General features: G+C 40.7%; 1 protein-coding gene across 7 annotated transcripts in view; it reads left to right on the top strand.

Moving 5' to 3' along the window:
- The window catches only part of SORCS1 (sortilin related VPS10 domain containing receptor 1), a 384,134-nt gene that overhangs the window by 343,864 nt on the left and 15,295 nt on the right, over positions 1-24,975 (top strand). For all 7 annotated transcript variants that reach the window (XM_082225237.1, XM_082225235.1, XM_082225232.1 and 4 more), the window contains exons 20-24: positions 4,893-5,026; positions 8,282-8,405; positions 10,287-10,399; positions 12,152-12,283; positions 23,238-23,337. In XM_082225237.1, the coding sequence (XP_082081363.1) occupies positions 4,893-5,026; positions 8,282-8,405; positions 10,287-10,399; positions 12,152-12,283; positions 23,238-23,337 (603 nt within the window). The remainder of the gene's footprint in view (positions 1-4,892; positions 5,027-8,281; positions 8,406-10,286; positions 10,400-12,151; positions 12,284-23,237; positions 23,338-24,975) is intronic.

Genomic DNA, 24,975 nt, shown 5'->3' with positions numbered 1-24,975 from the left:
TATTTCAAGGCAGAGATCTCAGATGGAGATCTCTCCCATCACCTGCAACCTGATGTGAGATCTTCTACATGCAAGGCATATCAATTCCTCTATATGCAAAGCTCTACCATGGAGCTACAGTTTCCCCTCTGCCCAAAAGAGCTGCACTTGGGACTTGAACCAACAGATGCACGAGAACACACACACTAGAGACGTTTGCCTCCATAGCCTGGATGGTTGTAGGACCAGTGACAGTGACATGCTGGGAATGACAGGGCTAGCTAGCATGTCCCTAGTTTGCTCACTTTATGGGGGGGGGAGCACACTAATGCCTCATACACAGAGTGAGGAAAACAGGATATACCAATTCCATGAACATGAATGGTCCTTGTGGAGGCAAACCCTATATTTTTAGGATGGCTTGAAAAGTTTTAAATAACAATTGACCCCAAGATCATAAAAGGTTGTCCAACTCTGCAAGAAAAAGTAATGTGTATTTTTATTGCTCTCAATATCGTGTAGATAGGAGTACAGCACCACCTGCTGTTCCATAGCTGCATTTTCAAAGCTGCATTTTTTTTGTTTTCTAACACACTGATTTCAGAAGTTAATCATAATTACCCGCTTTGGTGATTTAAAACACACACACACACAAAGCTGCTCAGCTCTCAAAGTAGAATCTATGTTCTACTCATGATTCTTCATAAGTCACTTTTGTGAACTGTTCCTAACGGGGCAGCAATAAAACTACTAGCACATTTGCAAAGCTAAGCATGGTCTGGTAGGGTTTCAAGCTGGGTGGGGCAATGTGTTGAGATTCCTGCATTGCTGAGGGTTAGACTAGATGACCCTCGTTGTCCCTCCCAACTCTATTTTTCTATGATTCTGTAATAGTCAGAATGTGCCTGCTTCAATTAGAACTAAATGGCTGAGTTTGTTCAGCCTATTACATTGGATGAAACCAAAATACTGGATGTTAACCAGAGTACTCAAGGCCAAGTTTGGATAATTAATTAATAATAGCTTAATAAATATTTGATTCCATTGCACAAACACAGATTGCTCTGACTGCATGTAATGAAAGAGGTCTCCTGGTTAGGCCAATATTGTATCTATCTGGCATAACACATATTACATCTGGTGAACAACTTTTCAAATTTCCAGTTCAGATATCCATTTTCCATTATGTGCACTTATTGCAGGAAACTTGGCCTCACATGTGGAGCATCCCCACCCCTCTTCTTAAGTGAAAATGTGTGTAACAAACAATCTACATCTACTGCCACTTCCAAGAAACATTCCATGCATGTACAATAAAATTAATATAATCAAACATTAAGCAGGCTTGTATAATAGTTTAGAGCTGATTACACCAGTTAGGTGAGGAGACCTGAATCCAGTTAAGTAACACTCAGGGCAGACATATTGAAATCAATGGACATGATGAACTAAAGTCCATTGATTTTGATGCGTGAGTATGACTTACTGTAGTTGGAAATACAACCCTAAATATCCAACATTCTTAACAGATGTTGCCATTTTGCACATTAGAGCTTTAATAAAAAGGTTTCTAATAAAGATAGGAAGTGACACCAATATATTGTTTCTGCTTCATTTTGTTCAGCTCCTAAAAGTTCAGAAGACAGAACTGATCCCCATCTCCCAACTCTACTGCCATGAATTTTCATGTATAATGCTAGTAAGCAGAACCTAGATAGTTAAAAGAGAGTAGTAATGGGTAGGGATGGGGGAGAAATTCATTTCAGTTTGCATCTGAAGCCAAATCTATCAAATTTGTGTATTTTTTTAAAAAAAACCCAGTATGTGAACAAAAACACAAGCATCTTTTAAAATTTGCACTTGTCTAAATGTTGCAATGCGCCTAATGCAGCCAAGCATTGCTCACAAAAATGCATCTATTAGGAGGAAATATGTGTAAAATGAATACATACATGAAAATAACATGCTAATATGCATTATATTAGAAGCAATTGCTTGCAAAAATGTGTGCTTTAATCAAAACTGCATGCAAAAGGTATCAGGAGAAATTCACTCTGAAAGGTTGAAGAATTTCCATGAAATTGCTTAAGAAATGTGGAGAACTGATTTAAGACTGGAAAAAAATGAGTAATTAAGAGAGAACCTAAATTGACAGATCCTTCCATCCCTAGTCATAGGTAGCTTGTGGTCATTTCCTCCTCATTGTATTGTGTGAACACCTACAAGTAGTCGCATTTCTAAAGATAGGATAAAGCAGCAGCTGTCCATCATTCCCACCAGTACCAACAGAGACCTTTTCTCTTGAAGCTATGCAAAGGTGTAGTTTTGGTGGGATCTCAGTGCCATGTCCAGATAAGTCCTGACATGAACAAAAGTCAAGAGGTATAAAAAAAATCCACACTGGGTTCCTCGGTAAGATGTAGATTGAATAACAATAATGGAAAGAAATCAAATTTCATTGGGAGCGTAGGAAGCTACCTACTACTGAGTCCCACCATCAGCCCATATAGCTCAGCATTGTCTCTACAATGACTGCTGGTGACTTTCCTGGGTTTCAGGCTGGGGTATTCCCAGTCCTACCTAGAGATGCCAGGGTTTGAACCTGGGATTTTCTGCATCCAAAATGTTCCATCTCATTTGGATTGGTTCTGCATGTTTACTTGTTTTAATTTGATTTTTTAATTTGTATTTTTTATTATTATAACCTTCCCTGTGACCTTATGGTGAAAGGCGTGTAAGGAATCTTAGAAGGAAATAAGTGCTCCACCACTGAGCTACAGCCTTTCTCTTAATTGTGCTGTAGGGTGCTACACCTTCGTCCGTATTGTGTATGGATATTTTGTAATAGAAATAAAGGGATGTGGTAATAAGCCTCAACCTTGAGAATGCTTGCAGGAAAACAACAGCTATGATACCATTCCACCACTCAAAATATAACCTATGTGGGGAGAAGACTCTTACCTTGTTATACTTGGTGGGAAAACTTGTTTTCTCTGGGTATTGTTGCATTTCTTTCCTTTCCTCCTTCTCTTTATCTTCAAAATAAATTGTTCCAAATGAGAGACAGAGGGCAGTAGGGCCAAGTATAAATCTATTCTTTCCCTGATATTTTGCAAATTGTCTTTGCATAAAAAAAGGAGACTAGATTTGTGAAGAAGTTATGAAATACTTTGGAACGGATCCTTGCTAGAAATAGATATTTCTGCTGTTGACCTACAACACTCTTCCTATCAATCTGTAAGGGGCCCCCGCCCCCCGTTAATGCAATATATTCCCAAGAAAAAGCAACACCCCTGTATTAACTCAGCCAATTACCACTTAATGTCTCCTGAGGATATGGCCATCTATATTTGTTTGGTTGGCTTCTGCATAGCAAAGATTTTGCTCATTATCTTTACCATTTGCAAGTTGCTCCTCTGAAATCTTTATCCAGAATTGTCATAGTGCCACTTCTCCCAGATACAGTTGGTTTATAATTAGAATCAAATAATTAAATTTAATTATCCAGATCTAAACAATTCAATAAGCAATCATGTCAGTACACATATCTTGTGTTTCTGATCATTCAGAACACCAGATAAATGTACGGTGATAGTTTGCCTAAGCTGCATTTGGAGTTTGGGGGCTTGAGTCCATGTTGCACATTGGATTGTTTGCAGGTATATGTTTTAAAACAAGCAGACTATTACTTGCTGAAGCACTTAGGTTTGAGTGAAAAGATGGTCTATTTGTCACAGTGCAACAAAAGTTACAGCTCTCATATTCAGTTATTGGGTGCTCAGACCAGTGGCGTAGCGTGGGTTGTCAGCACCCGGGGTAAGGCAAGTAATTTGCGCCCCCTAACCAGTGGATTTGCGCCCCCTAACCCGTGGATTTGCGCCCCCTAACCCTAACCTCCAGATGTTGCGCCCGGTGCGGCCGGCCCCCCCTGCACCCCCCACGCTACGCCACTGGCTCAGACCAATGCTTCATCTTGGCAAGAATTGTCTCTCTGGTGGGTAGCACCCATGCATGGTCTGATTCTAAGGGGTTTTAAAGCCCTGCTTACCAGGACACTATAACAGGATGTGGTGAAATTCGGGGTCCTCTGTAAAATAGTACTTGTTTTGCTAATATGCTTTGGACTGTCATAGTGAGAGCAACCTATGTGTAGAAAGGAAAGTTTTTATTTGCTGCTGACATCAGATAATGTCCTTTTCATCCTAATTAGCCACTTTTAATCCTATAAATTGCCCATGCAATGTGTTATTGAGAAAAGAACACTCACAAAATCTGGAGAACTGCACTCCTTTGGGTGTGGGCTTGTGTTTGAGATTGATAATCAGAAAGCATAACACTGCAAGCTGCTTTAGCATTCCCAACCTAATCATAGACTGTGCTACAGCATCCACAAAACCTGATATGCACCTGTAATCTGGTAAATGTGGTGGGGGAAAAATAGCATGGCCTGACAAGGTCAAACTCCATCAGCATTCTTCAGCTCACCTTAAGGATAGCTATACCGAGCAGGGTTGTTCTACATATGGCAACATTTCTGCATGAAAGTTACTTCTGGGTTAGAGTGTGAATCCCATCTCTACAGCATTGTGTATAATTATCTTCTATGTATACTAAAAGAACATGCACTAGGAAGCTGTGACTGGCCATGGCTTCCCAGAGTCAGTGAAGAAAGAATATGGAGGCTGTGGAAGCCTTATAACTGAATCTTATATTTGTTTCCTCAGCAATTAGTCCCACTGGGGCTTCCTCTCAAATAAGTTCACATAGGATTGCAACCGGTGTTGAAATAAGAATTTGTAGGTAGTAGTCTGCAGCCCTTATTGAAACCAAGGGTGGGGTCAAAGACAAGTATAGAGTGTTAATGCATAAAGCTAGACTCATCTACACTTTTCTCCATTCTCTCTTGTTTCCAGGTCCTTTGGAACATGTCCATTTATCGTTGCCCTTTGTGACAACAAAGAACAAAGAAGTTAATGCCACGGCAGTCCTGTGGCCCAGTCAAGTTGGAACACTGACTTATATCTGGTGGTTTGGAAATAACACTGAGGTTTGTATTTCATGGAGATAAATTAATTGTTAAATTGTGACATAATAACATTATCACGGGGCTTGTGATTTCTCTCAGGGAACAGCTTACAGGGCCCTGCAAATCACAGAGAGCAACTCTCAGCACTTTTATGTTGCAAATCAGCTTTTTTTTAAAAACTTGCTTAACTGTCTCTGTTTAGGCCTAATTTGCATCTTATGCAAATCACTAATCCCCCATTGGACACGGCTGAAGAGATCAAACTGAGAAAACTGCAGAGTGACAGATTATCAAAGATTCCAAGATTTGGGGCTTTTTTCCTTTCCTTATGTAAAATGCAAGCTTTTTTTTTTTTTTAACTCATGTTACAAACCCGGACTTCAGAGATAAAGTTCTGAGTTCAGCTGATGATGTCTCTGCACTGCTCCAGGGTTTGAAACCGTGTTTTACAGTGTGTTGTGCTCTGTAGCACTAGTAAAAAGGAATGTTTGCCGAGAGTCCCAACTCCTTCTCTTTTCATAATGCTAAGCCTATACGAAGTCCTCATTTGTGCTGCTAAGCTGCAAGAATGCCTCATTACCACATTCCAAGAGAAGTGAAATGACATGTAGTACATTTCCCTGCCTACGGACAGTAGTTAGCATAAAACAGTATGCCAAAATAACCCACTACCCACCCTCATTTGTTCACTGGAGGGAGAAAAATCTTTAATCGGTGCCTGATAAATTGTGTTGCTAGGCTCATCTAAGGCTACTTTGAATTTCAATAGGAAGTTAGGAGAGCTCACACTAGCAGGAGGTGGTTGACAGGGCGGTGGGGCAGCGACATTCAACTAACCTCCCAAAAGTTTAGTCCTGGCTCTTTAGGGTGGTGGCAACTGCTAGCATGACTGAAGAATTTTTCATATATCCAGGGGGTCAGTTCAGGTGTAACACAGATATGCAGTGTGTTTCCCTTATCTCAGTTTCCTTTATATACTACACCTCTTGCCACATAAATGGCTGTAAATTTTAAGTCTGCCGCCTTTTTGCCTGCTCTTATTTGTCGGACTATTTAACCTACCCTGGGTTCACCCAATGAAGGGCGAGCTACAAAATATACTTAATAAATACTAATAAATAAGTCGTGGTGACAAGAGGGAGACTTGCACTGCATAAAATTCCCTGCGGCGGCCTTTGTGAAATTAGGCCAGTCTATGAAACTGCCTGCTAGTTCCAGTTCCCTTGCTTGATACTGCGTATCTGATGCTTTGTCTCTGCTGCAAGGCAAGATATATAGGCTCAAATGAGGTATCTGATACAAGCTGTTACCAGTGGGATTGGGAACTGTCACATCTTGGTGGTGCTACGGAGTGGCCATTGTGCTGCTTTATTTTGGATACTATTGCAATGGCAACAGCTGGGTAGCGGTGCTTAAACATGGAGTGGAAATGGTGCAGAAACCAGGAGTAGGTCTCTAAGATGAAAGAGAGAGTAAAGGAAACTCAAGTATTAAGAGGACAGTAGCTGCTACAGAATCCCCTGCATTAATGCAACTAAGTTACACGTTTTATTAGTGGCTGCCGCTAGCACAATAGTATCACAAAAGCAAAGTAGTTTGTATTGTGTCAAGCTCTAATACTTGGTGGCCAATACAGTATCTCGTGAGCCAAAGGACTTCGGTTGTATAAGTGGGGTAGTTGATGTAGCAAGGACATTGTTGTGGGGAACCATGGAAGTTCTCAGTTGGTAGGTGGAAAACATAATGCACCATTCTAATGAATTCACTTACAGAATATGATTTAAGATGTAAGATGAATTGTTAATACTTTGAGCAAAGATGGGTAAGCTCAGGCTTGGGAGCTTTCTGGTCTTTCTTTATGGCCCTTGGGACCCCCACTGCAGAATGCAGCCCTAAGGCTGCAAAAGGTTTCCCATTACATTTTAGGGTGACATATGAAAGGGTAATCCATTTGTGTCTTTTTTGCTTTTGCTATTTGTTTATTTTTTCCCTTGAAATAATGTAACAACAACAACAATTTATTATTTATACTCCACCCATCTGGCTGGGTTTCCCCAGCTACTCTGGGCGGCTTCCAACATAATATTAAAATACAATAGTCCGTCAATCATTAAAAGCTTCCCTAAACAGGGCTGCCTTCAGATGTCTTCTAAAAGTCTGGTAGTTGTTTTTCTCTTTGACATCTGGTGGGAGGGCATTCCACAGGGTGGGTGCCACTACTGAGAAGGCCCTTTGCCTGGTTTCTTTCCTTGTGTGTTCCCTGTAACTTGGCTTCTCGCAGTGAAGGAACTGCCAGAAGGCCCTCAGCACTGGACCTCAGTGTCCAGGCAGAATGATGGGGGGTGGAGACGCTCCTTCAGGTCTTCTCCCTCTTTTCTGTTCCAACTTTTACATTCCCTTATATTTTTCTCTTTGTTCATGCCACCTGCAAGGATATATTCCTCATGCTTGTATCCAGGATCTTATTGCATAAACCTTGAATTATTTGTCCCTGATTGAAAGCCAGAAATCTGCAGCACTTTTGCCACCAGCTGAACTGATTGTTCTTACGCACTTTTGCAGAGGCTTCATTAACTCTTATTTTTATATCCATTCACATCCAGTGATAATCTTGACCTGTACTGCCCTTTGATAAGATGGAAATACACATTATCTTTGTCTCTATGTTACTGTGAGGATAGGTAATAAAAGGATCCTCATGTAAAATAACTTCATGCATGTGTTAGGGGCTGCAGTGTTAAGGGTTATTTTTCTCAAGATCAGCAACAATACCAAAATCTGTCCCCGTCATAACCACTGATATCTAAAATGGTTCAGTGGAAGAGTTTCCTTCTCATATTTTGAAATATGAGAATTGGCTGGTTATTTTGGGAGGCATTTGTCCACCTGTATGCTGACTGTCTTGAGTCACCTGAGTTAATCTACAAAGTCTTATTTCCAGCTCATCTGTTTTCTTCTTGCTGTACCCTGTGGTCTGGATTGTGTTGAGGGTGTTCAAATGGATAAGATTGCCAATCGATGTTCCACTTATCCTTCCTCAAATTGGAGCTTCTAGGAATCCTGGTGTTTGGGTGGGTGTGGCTATTTATTTATTTTGTTGCTCAATATCTCCATGGTTCCCTTCTTCAGGCCAACAATCCTGGGCATCCTTAATCCAAGTGTATTTTCAGCAGCAGGTTTAAGAGAAGGGTCGTTGGCCAGACTCTCTATGCAACTGAAAATAAGGCAAGCCAGAGCATTAAGTACCTTCCCTGCTTTCTTCTTTTACCTTTGCAGCCACTGATCACCCTGGAAGGGAGCATTGCATTTACATTCTCCACCGAAGGGATGAACACTATCACAGTGCAGGTTTCTGCAGGAAATGCCATTCTGCAAGACACCAAGATGATTGCAGTGTATGGTGAGCCCTATCTTGTTCATTGTTATTGATTCATTTCTCAGACTACTGCAGCGGTTGTCCTACACACACCCCACACACGTTACTCAGAGAAGAAGGAACTAAGGACACAGACAAGATAACAGCTTTCAAGGGGAATTGTATCTGTAAGATCAAGTTGTCAAGAAGGGCAGCTGCGAAGGTTTGATGCTCTTACATTTTGTGGAGTTCTGCATAGGACCCAAATTAAAGAACATCCGTGAAGTTCAGGACTGCATATAATTTTATTTTATTTTATTTTTTGCACTCACGCCCACATCAAAACACATCTGGGAAACACATCTCCCAAACCTCTGTTGTTCTGTATCTGTAGTGGCAGCACATGCTCAGTTCAAGTGCTGAAGCCTAATGCCACCCTAACGTTCATTGCACCTGTGCTCCTATGCCTACACTTACCATACTTAGTGTCTCAACACACTGGACATAAATCTGGTTGGAAAGAGACACATACTATGCAGTGTGCAAAATAGAGTGTGAACTGACACAATAGAGTTGGACTCTCACTTTAGTGGAACAGCACTCAACACCTTTGCCAAATTGCAGAAGCCTAAAGAGTAGCATGGATAAGAGATGTTGTTGGGGTATTAGGGGTAGGGGGTGGGGCTTAAAGATTTCCATATATTTTCCCTCATGTGCAAACTAAAAAATACTTTCTGCCAAAATGCACTTACCATTTGCATTTCCCCCATTTGATGTTCCCAAGGTTGTTTTGGTGAAAAAAAATCCAAGTTGTAAAATGTAAATGTAATGCTCAGAGCTCCTGCAAAACTAACTTGCATAGAATACCCAATTCTTGTGTTTCAAATGCTGAGCTCAGTATAACACTTCTCCTAAATCCCCAGTCTCGGTTCCCCTGCTGTTTAGCACTTTAAAATAATTGCCATGCAGCCTCTCTTATTTTGAGGGATGTTTTGGAGTGTTTCATTTGTATCCTTTCAAAAGACAAACACCCTAATTGCTATGTAAGATGCCGGCATTTTGGGGAGATACAGAAAGGGAGGAGGGAATCAAAGCAATTAATGCAAATGAGGGCTCTGCCTGATGGAATGCAGGTTCCAGTCCCCTGGTTTATGGACCATTAACACTTAATGAGCTGATTGCCAATAAGGCTCCAGACTTACCTGCATTAACAGTTTACTCCGTGTCAAAGCAAAGTTAAAGTTGATTTAATTAGAAGCAGACCTGAAGTATCACTTCAGAACCAGCTCAGGATACCCTGGATGTTGTTTGGGTTTACAGGATTTAAGTAACATCATGCACCGTTCTGATAATGGGGCAAAGCACAGCTATAACATAATAATGTAAAACTGTACAAAGACAAGACATCCCACGACTGATTCATACACCTACCATGGCCCTGGCATCTCCCTCTCTCTTTTTAGGCTACATTGTGGTTAGCTGAATTTTTCCAAAAACCTTTCAAGTGCCATTTAAATTCCCTGTAAAATAGATGGCTACACAGACTGGTAGATGGTTACACGGGTAGACAGATTTACAGATAGATAGATATACAGATAGGGGGGGAAGCTTCACTATAACCTCAGTGTAATAATAATAATATTCTAGGTTCCTCCGCCCCCATCCCTTTCCATCCTTCCTGCTACACCAGTGCATCATCATAAATAATGTTGTTCTGATTGAACAATTGGTAGATCTAATTCTAAACAGTTATTTGCTGGCACAGCCGAGTGATAGGATCAGAATGTTAATCAAGCTGTGTTGTCCAATATGCACATCAATCTAATTGATTAAAAAGCCAAGCACATTTTAAAAATTCAGTAGCCACGTCCCAGGAGTTTTCACTCATAATAGCCTTTGTGTTCTCTCCATCCCGTCTTCCCCTAGAGCAATTTCAATCGCTACGGTTATCGTTCTCTCCAAATCTGGACGACTACAATCCAGACATTCCTGAATGGAGACGAGACATCAGTCGAGTCATCAAGAATGCTCTGGTGGACGTAAGTGCAGAAATAAGTTGTCACTTCTGCGTGATGCATTTCTTTCCCTCTGTCCAGCACTCGCTTTGGAAGCTCTCACCTGCAGGAACCCCTCTATAATACCACTTGCAGAAACTCTTCAGTGATTTTGCAGGGTTATTCTGGGAAACAGCATTAGTTGAATTTGGGAAACACAAACAGTTCTGGTTTTGCTCCTCATGGCTCCAAGAGGAAGCCACCTCTGACATGTTCTTGCATCTGTAACAACATGTTTCTCTTTTGCCATGTACTGAAATATGTGAAAATTTATCTTGTTTCATTTGTAGCTAGAGAGAGAAGCAGTTTAGATATCCAGCTTGCAGTCTTCAGCTCATTTTCCCTTCAGTTTGCACTGCTTCATTGCAGCATTTTATCCACAACTGTGGTGGCATTCAGACAGTACACCAAGGCTTTCCAGGTCACTGAGGGCTGCCCTGTGCCTGAGCTTTGATAATGCAGTTCATTAATCACCCCTGCTAGATTCACTTAGCAATATGGAATCAAAAACAGAAATGCACATTCCTTTGCCACCTTTTCTCTATAGAGTAGGTGTTCCAGAACACAGAGCAAGGGAGTACTGGGACCTATTGTGCAAAATAATATTATTGGGGAAGTAATTATCTAGCCTGTGAAACTGGTGCAGTTCTACTGAAGTCAATGTGATTGACACAGTGCTTGTGACAACAGAGCAAGCGTGTTTGTGAATACATATTTTTGGGGGAACCCTTCATAATAGTCCACTTTCTCTAGCTTCTCTTGGATGAACTTCTCAGCAGGGAATGTTAAGGGGTTGTAAAGGAATTTAACTGTGTTTTCTATTGACTAATAATAATAATAATAAAAAGAAACAGAGTTTAATGAGCAGAAGCACTTATGATTAGGTGGCTAACCAGAAATGGGGGGGGGGTAATGTAACTGAATGACAGGAAGAAAAGCAACAGCAAGATATAACTGTGCTTGCACAGTGTTGTTTATAAAATATAGAAATGGAAACAAATGGAATCATGGGTCATCCCACTTGTTCCACAACAACAATGACCAACCACTTCAAACCACCAGATTCTTGGGTGAAATTTGGAGGGAGGGAATTTCAGAAGCTCAAGCATAGATGAACAGTGTTGTGTGTTGGGGCAAAAAAAGATTCTTAATTTCACATAAACCTTCATGGGTTCTGATTTGGCGGGGACTGACCAGGAATGAAACCTTGGGGTGGTAGTAGATAGCTCAGTGGAGATGTGTGTGGTGGCTGTAAAAGAAGCAAATTCCATGCTAGGGACCATTAGGAAAGGAACTGAAAAAAAATTGCAAATATCATAATGCCATTACAAAAATCTATGGAATATTGTATATTCCAGAAAAAAAATATTTCTTTATTTTGTAAACAGCACGTGTCATTGGCAATTCTCGTCATCTCACTCGAAAAAGGATATTGTGGACTTGGAATAGGTTCAGAACAGGGCAACCAAAATGATCAAGGGAGTGGAACAACTCCCCCATGCAACCCCATGCCTCAAAATCTGCCTTGGAAGATTGCAGGAAGCTTGGGGGGACCCAAAGCAGTGAGGAGGGGAAAGCAAACTCTCATTGCACAAGCCAAAGTCTGCTTGTGCAACCTTGGATTCCACTCACCCTCTATCTATCGGTATTTTAGCTGATTGAATGATTTTAGTCCTCTTAATTTCAAGGCTGTGATGCTACCCTGGTATATCATCACCCTTTCTTTCTGCATGCTAGGTAACAGGCATTTCCAGTAAGCATATCTTGGTGGCAATCCTGCCAGGCTTACCCACATCAGCAGAACTCTTTATTTTGCCTTATAAGGATGTCACAGGGGAAGACAAACGAACAGCAGAAGACCTACAACAGGTACTGTTTCCTTTCATTATGCACAAGTGGTGCGTGCAGGGAAGAGACTGCATTTTAACTTCTTCTCCCCGTCCCACCCCCCAAATGTTGGCAAACAAACACTGCAAATTTCAGGAAGAATACATAACCATTTTCATTCATAGCAATACTTACTGCATGATAGACATCTATAAGATGTTAATGCTCATGCTTGCTTGCAAGTCACACCAGAAGGTCTGTTTATGCTGCTTCCCGGAATCTGTGCTATAGAAGGACAGGCATGAGTGGGAAGTATACAATGCAGGAAAAGTGTGATTCCCAGAAGACAGAGAGAGATCATAGCCCACACTATGACATTCACATGGGTTTTCCTAAGGGTCATATCACCCATTTTCCACAAAGGGGATGATTTCACTATGAAGGCAAAATCCTCACCTTTATGATGTGATTCTTATAGATGTCAGAAATGAACTCAATTAGTGATGAATGTGCTTTTATTGTATAAACATGCCAGTCGTAGAAATGGATATGTTGTTTCATAAACTCAAGATGCCATGTGTATTGACACCCCCCAATGTACCTCAGCCAAGCAGAAGTACCCCCCAGTTTATACTTTATCTTTGCTTTGCTTTTATCTTGCTTGACAAACTACACATCTTTGTAATTTTCTCCTCATGCTGGTAATGAACATCAGGAAAGAAGATTGACTGCCTTGCAGATACCCTCCCCCAACATAAATTGGAAAGGAAGGCAGTACATAGAATCCCAGATTTACTACTGACCCAACTCGCCTCTGGCACTTGGCTGCTTATTGCATTCCACAAATTATTATATAGATATTTTCCCTCTCGCATTCCCAGACTCACTGTGGTCATAAAGTATTGTAACACTGGCACATTGTCATCATAAGCCTTTATAGGGAGACAAGAGTAATACAGCTTTTAACAGGGACTCCAGTATCCTCTCCACTATTCTTCCTGAAGGGACAGGATTGTAATCTGCCACATTACTGGAATTATTCTTTATATATTGCTAGGCATTTCCTGTGGAACAATATAGTACTGCATGGATTTTACAATATAAGGTTGAAACTCCTTCCCCACCCCATGAGACGTTGGTGTTGGGTTCTCATATCACCAATTGCTCTGATTTCCAGTATCGTGGTTCATGCCCACAGTGGCTTTGCTACTGATTCAGGAGCCATGAACCCACACAGAGCTGAATCAGCTGACTTTCAGCCAATAGCAGTAGCTGTCAGTGTGTTGAGGGGGAGCTGCCCTCTTGTGTGTCTGCGGCTTACCTGGATAGGGCTGAGGTGAGACAGGCTGGTAGTGAGGTTGGAGCTGTGAAAGTGCACCAGTGGTTCTTGACCTCACTGCCACCTTGAACCCAAGCCATGTCCAGGTAAGATGCAACAAAGTTTGTGTCAGCAGTGTGAGTCCACAGCTCCAGCCTACCAGACCAGTTGCCCCTAGTGGGAGCTTAGGGTGAAGAACGGGTAATAAATAAACAAATAGTACCCTATCTGTTCCTCTGAAATAATTGTGAAATGGTGGGTGATTTGATGATGTAGTTTCTATAGCTTATATAACATGACAGCGATAATGACTCCTTGAATTATTTGAGGTGACAGGGAACTCTGGGGAGGAGAACTAAGGCTCTTATGAGCAGGAAGACTGAAAATAGGTCAGTATTTCAGTTAAGAAGGACTCTGCTGTCAAAATAAGGGCTCGTGTGTGGGGAGGATTTATTTATTGGTTCATTTATTTGTTTGTTTTATCTTGTGATGCATCTGTACTTGTGTGAGAGCACTGGAAGTAGCACTGAACTTCTCTAACTCTCAGCTGAGCTTAGAGCTCACAGCTGATGTTTGCTGGAAGTGACGAGCCCTATTTATTCATATTCTCACCCTCCCCAATGTGATTTCCATCATGTGAGGGTGTAAACAGGGATAAGCCCATTAGCCCCCTACCTGTGTCTTCCCATTCCTGCAGCTCCCCACCCCACATGGTGGGGGTCATCTGTTGCAGGCAGTCCCTTCTACTCAAGTTGGCTCTTTTCAGCAAAAATTAGATGACCATGTTTCAGGGCTGCTATGCTTGCATCCTTCACTGCCGATATTACGTTGAGCTTGGGGTTGGACTAAACAAATTACACAGTCCCTTCCAACACTATGATTTTGTTTGAAATTTTCATTTGCTCTGTTTTTTATTTGATCACAAGCACTGGGCAGCCGTGGGGCAATATTCAACTAAATCGTGTGCAGGGGTTTACCCCCTCTCCTCTGCCCACACCCTGTGCCATCCCCATAAGGACTGGAGGGAAAGTTCAGAAAATATTTAAGTGTGCTTCAGGGGGTAAGGGAAGAGAAGGAGAACATTTCATTGCACAAAGAGGAATCTTTGTGCTGATAGAACTTTCTCCTTAGCGCTATACTGAACAAATCCATAGTTTCTTCATAGCTTTCTGCTCCTTCAGTTCATTTGTGTCTCTCCATGCCTCTCTTTCTTTACCAGTATGGATATTTACATTGATAAAACTTAGTGTGGGAGGAGCGAGGATTCAATCATAGCAATCTTGATTTCACAGATAAATGCTTTACAAATCTTTTTGTGCTATGCTTATTAGTGTGCATGTATATTCATGTGCATTGATAAAACATTGCCTCCAAAAGGCAAATTTGATGTGAATATACACTAGAGTCCCTCTATTTAGTGTATTTTTCATCTTTGTTGGAAGCTGCCCAGAGTGGCTGAGGAAACCCAGCCAGATGGGCGGGGTACAAATAATAAATTATTATTATTATTACTATTTGTGTGTGTGGGTTGTTGTTGCTTTTTAAAAAATAACCATCCCGCAAGACTGCATGTGTTCATAGTATAACTGAGGCCCAAATAGTCTTACCTACATGCAGACATACATTTGATCATTTTAGGATTGTTTTCTGCAGGGTTTTTTTTTTAAAAAATCAATGCACATTCAAACCAATTTACATAGAGAGGAGAAGATTTCAGTAAATGGAAAGAACTGAAAACTGCATTAAACTGCACATACTTCAGTTACAGAATTAATATTACAAAGTCCACTGGTTATATTTGCAATGCAGGAGGAATGTGATGCAGGACAAATGGAGCTGGAAAAACAACAATGGAGCCAAAGGAGAAATTATTCCATCTATAATAGTTAGTAGGAAAGTGTGCATGTGTGAGAGGCAGATGGAGATAAAAGAATGAGTAAAATGAAGTTAACTTGCAAAAGAAGAATTGAGCAGCACATAAGACTCTTGTGGTGTCAAAGGTCATAGTTACACATCCTGACCACCATTAAATATATATTACTAAGTTCTGTTCTCACACACACAAGCCAAGCAACTTTCAGTGTGCCACTGGAGGGCAGTATTATACCTGCACACACATGCCACAAGTGCCTATAAACATTTAAACTACTTTACCCAGTTCATGCTATCCAGTTTATTCATAAACTTATAATTCTGGGCTGGGTCAGAATTTTAATGTGATGTTGACATTTTACTTCAGAAACTGTTGAAATTTCAAATGCAAACAAAATGTGAAGTACAGCTGTTGAAAGGTTGATGTACACTACATACAGAAACACACAATTGCTGACTGACACTCAAGTTGCCTTACAAATGATTAACAGTGTACTCCTTTGCATGCTTACTCAGAAGTAAGGCCTGCTGTGCTCAATGGGACTTACTTCCAAATAGGTGTGCATAGGATTAAAGTGTAAATATAGGTAGAGAGCCTCATTCATAGCTAATATAATGTTAATTAGGCAATGTTACATGCAGCCATGGGGTATTTATGTCATTGCTGATAACTGTATCTGCAATCAGCATTGTAAAGTACAGAGCCTTTAAATCTTTGCTGCTTGTTTCCTTTGGTGATTCCTAGTTCAATAAAAGGAGCTTAAGATGGCTGCCTGTTTGTTCTGGGCTTCACTTCACATAAAGCTGTGTGCACTGCAACCAGGGCATACATTAGACTAGCTCACTGTGCCTGAAGCAGTTTGGACCTGTTGCTGCATGAAAAAAACGTATACTGTAAATATCTGTACTGGTGTTGTGACATCAAGACTGAAACAGAAGATTTCTCTCGCTCTAGAACTTGGGACTACAATATTTCAATATACTAGAATTAAAAACATCCCCCTCCCCCAAATGATATCACAATATGGAACCAGATTTAAGCTGGACATAATCCACAGGGAGATGCTTGTGGAAGTCCCAGTGAGAGAAACTGCCACAACTTTTGTTTCATCTTATTTCATTCAAGGTGCTTTCAGAAGGATAGCCTCTATGTAGACTGTGCACACACAGTTTTTGCATAACTACTTCAGTCCATAAACTCTACTGAAATGTTTGCAGAGGCTTTGGGTTATAACTACTATTTTTCACTAGATATAAGAAATGAGAACAAGAAAGATAAAGCAGTTTTCTTTTTTGTGCTGATGGCCAGTCATATGATCATTTTTCCCAATCAGATTATGAATCATCTGGCCCAGGCATAGGCAAACTCCGGCCCTCCGGATGTTTTGGACTACAATTCCCATCATCCCCGACCACTGGTCCTGTTAGCTAGGAATGATGGAAAATGTAGTCCCAAACATCTAGAGGGCTGAAGTTTGCATATGCCTGATCTGGCCCCCAAAATTTCCCTCCTCCCATTAGGGGTAATGCATATAAATGCTTTGCTGCAATATACATCAGTTCCTGCCTTCATCTGTTCCTCCTATCTTTTCCTTCTGCCAGGATCAGCTCTAAATATTTGACTATTATTCTAGGTCCCCTTCTTTATTCATTTGTGATCTTACTAGGGGAAAGTGCCCAACATTGCTTAGAAACCACACACACACACACACACACACACACACACACACACACACACACACCAGTTCAGGTATGAAAGAAGTGGTTAAAACAGGTGCGGCTTTGAAACGTTCAGTCCGCCATCTTGAATCAGAATGGTACACAACTGTACAGAACTATAGAATTGTAGAGTTGAAATGGACCCCGAGGGTCATCTAACCCAAACCCCAGCAATGCAGGGATCTCAACACAGAACTGAAAGTAGATTGGGCAGGAGAGAGTTTCCAATTGATATGGGAGAACCCAGTGCCATGTAAATGGAACTGCAGGAGCAGGTGTGTCATTCAGTGGTAGAGCATCTGCTTTTCGTGCTGTGGGTGCCATGATTTGACCATGGAATTCCCAAATAGACTTGGAGAAACCCCTGTCTAAAACCTCTGAGAGCTTCTGCCAGTCAGCCTAGAGAATACTGAACTAGAGGGGTCAATGACCTGACCCAAGATAAGGCTTCCTGTGTTCCCGTGGCCCACATTTTAAATGCCTGAATAAACTTGAATGGGAGGCAGAGGGATACTGAGATTTCTGGCACACACAGTGTGAGAAAGGCAGACCTTATTCAGGCAGAACTACCCCAGAAACCAAATTAAATTTGTTTTGTTCTCTTTGTAAATTAACTCCCCCTCTCTTTCTTTTTACAAATTATTTGTTGTTATTATTCATTATATGTCCGTTGATGAGAGAATGATAGACAAAGAATGGCTTCTATTACAAAGAAACATTTTTGCACATTGCGTCTAATTCTGCAAATGAAGCAGATAAAGTCAATGAAGCTATGTGAAGGACCAAAACTAATTCAGAGACCTAATTATTTTCACAGGGGAGAACTCTTGATGACTCTAAATTAGGTGTTTTGCAATGCTGAGAAGCTTCATCTTCAGCATAAAAGCAAGAGAACAATATAGGGCAGCCATTGGGCATAAATATGAGGCAGTTTGGACCTGTGTGTGTCTAATTCCAAGAAAAGGCATAAAAGTATAACTAGATTCTAATGTTTTAAAATGCTGTTAATTAAATAGATGTCAGGTCTGCCGTTGCTCTTTTTATTGCATTTTATTTCCCCCCCTTTTGTATCAACGTTTTATGCAGGTGTATTGTATTTCAACTTGTAACCTGCTTCCAAATTGTTTGCAATGAAGAACTAGAGAGAACTGCATTTAAGGGAGGGGATGAAATGGCTGAAATAAACATTAAAATATGGCTTTGCAGGCAAATTTAAATTCCTTTTGTTTCATTGGCAGAGAGTGAAATTTCCCCAGGATGTTCTTGCGTATAAGCCCCATTGAAATGAATGGATAACTTATGCCCATTCACTTCAACGGGGCTTGTGTAGGAGAGCAGTCCTTTTACTGGTGTTTTTTTTTTAATCATTCTCTGATCTTTCCACATCAGCCTTGCTATTTTGTGGAACCTTAGGATCTGATAAGATAATAAAATAGTGCAACTCTAAAGTGAAATGATTTATGTATTCATTTCCCCCCTTAATACAGTGGTGCCCCGCAAGACGAACGCCTCAGAAGACGAAAAACTCGCTAGACGAAGGAGTTTTTCGTTTTCTTAGCCGCTTCGCAAGACACATTTCCCTATGGGCTTGCTTTGCAAAACGAAGCTTGCCCTGCAAGCTCCGGGGATAGCGGGGAAGCGCAGCGCGTCTTCCCCGCTGTCCCCGGACCTCTTTTGAAGCAAGGGGCGGCGGGGAGAAGATCGCTTCTTCCCGTTGCCAGCCCCGCAATCTCTGGGGACAGAGGGGAAGGCGCGCGCGCCTTCCCCTCTGTCCCCAGACCCCTTTTGAACCAAGGGGCGGCAACGGGGAGAAGCGATTCTCCCCGCTGCCCCTTCCCTTGCTTTAAAACAGGTCCGGGGACAGAGGGGAAGGCGCGCGGCGCTTCCCCTCTGTCCCCGGACGGTCTCCATAGGAACGCATTGATTGATTTTCAATGCATTCCTATGGGAAGCAGTGCTTCGCAAGACGAAAAACTCGCAAGAAGAAAAAACTTGCGGAACGAATTCATTTCGTCTTGCAAGGCACCACTGTATCTCATTTATTATGAAGCAGAGTACTATGTAATACCAGTTAACTTTTTAAAAGATCATATTGGATAGATAGATTTTGGAAAATAAAAAAATAAAATGACATCTTCAGTCCTGTTCTACACAACACTGTTCTTCTGTTACAGGCTTTGTTCTCAGGCTCCTTCCTGAGGCAAAGTTGTCTGTTGGATGCTTGTAGGTGGGTGATTTCAGGAAATAAAAATGGTGGCTCATGCCCTTGGATTTCCCACCCTATTTTCTTCAGCATGAGATCTGCAGCTTCTAGAACCCTATAAAACATACCAGAAACAGTTGGGTGGGAGAGATTCTTGTTGTTGTTTAGTTGTTTAGTCGTGTCCGACTCTTTGTGACCCCATGGACCAGAGCACTCCAGGCACTCCTGTCTTCAGGAGAGATTCTACTCCAAGCTAAATCCCAGTATCTCTTGTGGTAGGTAGTAAAATGCCCCCCACCCCAAAGCCATAGTCATGTTGTGTTAGAAGAAGGGCACACAAAGTCTGCTTCCTTGAATCAGTATTTCTTTGGAAAAGCCATGGGTTGTTTTCCCCTCTTTATCCCAGTAAGTTAGCATTGGCTGAGACAAAAAAAGAAACAGCACCCTAATGGTGTTAGTCAATATATTTCTTGTGATTTTTGTTTTGTTTTGTCCTAAGCTCTTCCCCACAATAAACCTACATCACTTTTTGTTGATGATCCGCCACCCCAATCTTCTCAACCCATTACATTGACTGGGACAAAAAAACATGTACAATTGAGGTGTTTTTAAAATTTATTTTGTTGTTGCTGTCCCAGGTGCTTTTTGCTAGTTGGATTGGACTTTGCTGATTGGATTGAAGCTTTTTGCTGACTGGATGAGCTTTGGGGACATTGTTGATCACTCTGCAGGTGGACTGTGTTGTAGATCTAATTTTGTGTAAATTCTGCTATGGAAATTGAACCAGCCATTTACCTCCAGAGGTTTGGGTACCCTTCAGATATTTCGTTCAATTTGTTCTTACTATTACAGCTCTGTAAATCAGAGGCCACAGATCATACTTCCTATGACCTCTACTTTCTTGGTTACTACTTTAGAGCAGTTTATATTGTGGTGGCTGTCATCCAAGATATCATTTCATGTTTTGTTTCGGTGCGTCCAAGCTGGAGTTGCAGCCGTGGAACCGTAAAAGGCCACCTGTCCTTCTGGAAAAGTTGGCACATTTTTACACTGAGTTGGTGCTATGGAACATTACTTGTCATGGCTGCAAATTCCCTCCTGGGCAGTTGCAATTGTAAAATACTTTTGGATTTCTCTCATGCCAAACCGTCACTGAAGAGCACTTGAGACTGCGTACAAGTGGGCAAGTTTCAAAACTGACAAAGTATTCTAGTCTAGTAGACACAACGTCACATGGAAAATTTTAGTCCTCAAGTTTCTGTGTGGATTGCACAATCCCAGACTGCCTTCAACTGTAAGGGAATCTTCATGATTCCTACATCTGCAACTGGAATTTACAAACATAACAAGTCAGACTTGCATCCCTCTGTTAGCTGCAGCAAACACATACAGGGCTCATATCACAGGATTAACAATTAGGACACGGTCTTTTTAAGAGACAGAAACCCTTCCCCTTTTTATTTCAATACTCAACATACATAAAACATGAAAAATATTTAGAACAACCAAAACATTTCCTATAATGCACATTTAGTAACTTATATGAAGAGTGCTTCACATCACTACATCTTTTTTTAAAGCAAAAGTTAACTTTTGGGCAGGCATCTTGTGACAGAGATCTATGTAGCTTCTATTTCCATAAACTAGTGATGTAATTCCCTAATGTAATTTGTTTTAACTAAGCCCTCATACATCTTCAAAGGTTCATGAGAAATTATCAGGCGTGAAAGGACATCCCCATCATTTTAAGGCCATTTGCAGCCTCTTGTTGATTTAGTTTAATTCTGTAACACTGCTAAGATGGGAATCAATGTTTTGATTTTTATTCGTCACTGTGAGGGATTTATCAGCAACTTTTTATTATCACAATTGAATTTTTAAAATAATTCTGGCTCCTGCATTTCATATTGGCCACTGATAGCTTGGAACACTATTCTTGGCTCAGCATTAATCAGGAAATCTGTTTACATGCTGAACATTAAACTAAGCTTGAAGAGAACCAAATTTCTTGCACATGTTATCTTTTTTTATTAAAAAAAATGAGTGAAGATGGACATTCCATATGTCTCTCACTGTGTCTGTCATCTCTGAAGACTGCCTGCCTGCCTCCTATATTTTCCTGTCTCCTTTTCCTTTTTCAGAATAGCTTTGATTTTTTAAATTAATTTTAAGTTAATTAATTGCACTTAATATTCCCATAAAAAAATAAAAGGAGATGCAAAATATAAAAGGAAGTCCAACAGCTAAACTGGGAAGAAGGCTCAACTAGGCATGATACTGACTGTATCTTTGTATTTAATGTTTTTAAGATGCAAAGAGCACCATTGTCAGGATTGCAGCTGATGTGATAGTATCAAGTTCAATACGATTGAACTAAAAATATTTCCATACTTAGGACAGACCACTTGCTCCAGAAGAACCTGCAACATGCTTATAAATGGGGACTTAAAGAAGCTAATCAACTAAAAAATGAAATATCACTAAAGAGAGTAATCTTAGAATAGTATTCTCAAGATGTGGAAGAACAGAAGATAAGCTAGGATCTAGACTGGCAGGCATAACACTTACCTCCGATGAAGAGGGTTAGGAAGTGGTACAAGCATCGCTCCACTTCGCTCTTCTCTGGTAGCTACCTTCAACCCTCTCTGCCCCAATAGCAGCTTCATTGACCTCATCCACCTTCTGCTCTTCTGCTGGCATGGGTGTCAGGACCTCCGATGGGGTGGTGCTTTTTCTGCTTCATTTAGTATGGCTGCTTTTAGATGAAAATGAGTCATATCATGAGACAGATATGTTTTGATTTCTTCAACAGGAAAGATTGGAGCGAACTGTAGCCCAGAGTAAACCATCAGAAGTCACCAGCCCATTGTGTGTGGGTGGTGGGGTGGGTGGGTGTGTAACAATATGTAGCAAAAACTATCCTACATCAAAGTTCCTTCTTTCTCATGCCAAGAAAGGAGAAAAGTGAAAGGAAATAGAGAAAGGAAAGGAAAGAAGTAAGAAAATGACACAAGAAGAAGGGAGAGGGATAACATAACAAAAAGTCTAGAATACCATAAATAAGTTTAAAGGAGAAATATTGTCATTTACTTCGCCAATCCAGAAATGAATGGATTTCATTTCTAGAGTCACTGGCCCATCTCTTGTGTCTTGATATTGTCTTGGGATGTGCACAAAGCATTTTCTTGGGGATATAGATTATAGAGTCGAAACATCTTCAGACTCCTAGGGCTGACAAAGAGAAGGTTCAAGTTTGAATATGTGTCGGTATAACCACAAATTCATGCCCATTTATCTAGGTTCAAGTCAGAGCCATTGTAGCATTATCATAACTTTCTCTGTAGCTCAGTCCATTGCTATGTGAGTTTTTGGTGTTCTATCCTGAGCCAAATCTAGGGGAAGTAAGTACTGAACTCAGACAGTGCACTAGTGTGAAAAGCTCTTTCCATATCAATGGTGACAACCCTGATACAGAGCACTGCAATGCCCAGTGACCTATTTTTTATTTATTTTTTGGCTACGTGGTGTGTATTGTGTAAAACCTATGCTTACACATACAGTTCAATACTTTTGAATAGGTTCTCAGTTTAAGTTGGCAGCTTCCTCCACTGTTTGTAGCAGCCTCAATCACCAACTGGTAATATTGCGGAAAGAAACCTCAATCAGAAAGCATTCATAGATACAGTACCCACTTTAGAAAATAAATAAATAGGGGTGAATACAATAGCATCATTTCATAACTGCACTCAGACCTTTTATGCCATTTTCTCTGAAGCATCCATTGACAGTCCCCGTCTGACAAGATACTAGGCCAAATGGACCATTGTTCTTGTTCTTTGTGATTGTACCCATATTTTATTTTTTACAATAATTTCTTATTCCAGATTTCAGATATATTGGTCCAGAAACTGAACCAAAATGCCATCCAGTTTGATTTAAAGCCTGGGGTTCGAATCCTTGTCCATGCTGCCCATTTAACAGCAGGTTGGTATAGATTCCTAAAAACCTCTGCCAGTGTTGTTAGCACAGCTTATTATGAATTCTCCAGTGGCAGCACTGTGGAAATGTCAATTTTTTTAGTATTTGGAATATTTTGTATTTTTATTGCAAGATATTGAAAATAGCTCAATCAACACTTTATGCATGTTTACTTGGAACATCAGGTAGAAGCCTTATTGTGTTCAACAGAGCTTACTGCTACCAAGTGTGCTTAGGATTGCAGTCTGTATGTGTTACAAATCTTGGAATGGCTATTTCACTCAGCCTGTTATGGCCTTTAAAGAGCACATTGTAGAGGAAGGAATGAAGCACTTAGTGGCTGTGGTGCTGTATACAAGGCCCCTGCCTCCAATGTCCCTGCACCCTGAGTGTGCCATTGTATGATGAAAAAAAATTGTACCCCTATGGGTACATGAATATAAGAAAAGCCCTGCTGGATCAAGGCTCACCTTTTCCAGTATCCTGTTCTTGCAGTGGCCAGTCAGGTGCCTTCAGGAATCTTGCAAGCAGCACATAAGCACCACAGTACTCTCTCCTCTTGTGATTGCCATCAATTCAGAGGCATGGAGGTAGCTTGGTTTTATTTTATCATAAAAGGTTTAGGTATGGCATGCCCTCCCATGCGGGTTTTGTGGCCTCATTTGCAAGGCTCATGGCAGCTGCTGTAGCAGTTCTAAGCAGAGAGAGAGAGAGAGAGAGAGAAGTTAAAAAGCAGTCCTTGGAGCACATTGTAAAATGTAAGTAAGATAATGCTGTGCGTTAGTTTTTTAGATGGGACAGAATGGTCTTTGTACCAGTCATGTATGTAACTGAAACAGACAACTCAACCCTTAGTTGCTGGTATCTAAAATAAACAACATTTGAATGCCTCTTTGCAAGTTGGAATTTGAATAAATGTGGGAAAATAATCTGTCAAATTCCAAATTCAGACACTTTTCACTTTAACTTTAATGATAATGATGGCAATGCTGAGTTTCCCCCTTTTCTCATTTTCCATTCCTTGCTGGCTAATTAGTAAAATCATAGATTAAGTACAAATCAGCTGAGCCTTGTTTGCGGGATTGTGACATTCTTGTTTCCTAAACTGCTACAAATTTGTTGCCAGTTTTCTCAAGATACCTTTAAAAATCTATCAACACAAACCCATTTGTCATTATATCCCAATAAATCTAATATTATATAAAGTGTTTAAGCTGCATTGTAAGTATTATTTGCTAACTCTGTGATCTTCAATGATTCATGCACAAAGATTGTCACTGTTTTCATGTGCGCAAACCCTGTTGGTGTCAATGGGAAATGCGTAAGTAAACTGAATAAAATGACCCTTTACTTGGCTAGCTTTTATTAACAATATCCAGCATTATTGTTAGTGATTCTATGTCTACTCTGTATCAACATTAATTCAGGACTCCTTTTGCTGTTGTGGCTCCTATAAGATGCATATTTCATGTTTGTGAAACATGAATTTGGCATGTCAGTCAAAATAATTACTAGCTATGACCTGACCAGTTCAGCTGAAATGCATTCTACATCAAGATAATGAAGTTCATGCCATAGTTTACATTTATGAGTCCTACTGGCTATGTTCCTGTGCTGACTGCAACAGTTCTTCAAGGTTTCAGA

Source organism: Podarcis vaucheri, assembly GCF_965113315.1.
Source record: "Podarcis vaucheri genome assembly, chromosome: 5".
Lineage (NCBI taxonomy): Eukaryota > Metazoa > Chordata > Lepidosauria > Squamata > Lacertidae > Podarcis > Podarcis vaucheri.
This window is presented reverse-complemented; position numbering and strand designations above follow the sequence as displayed.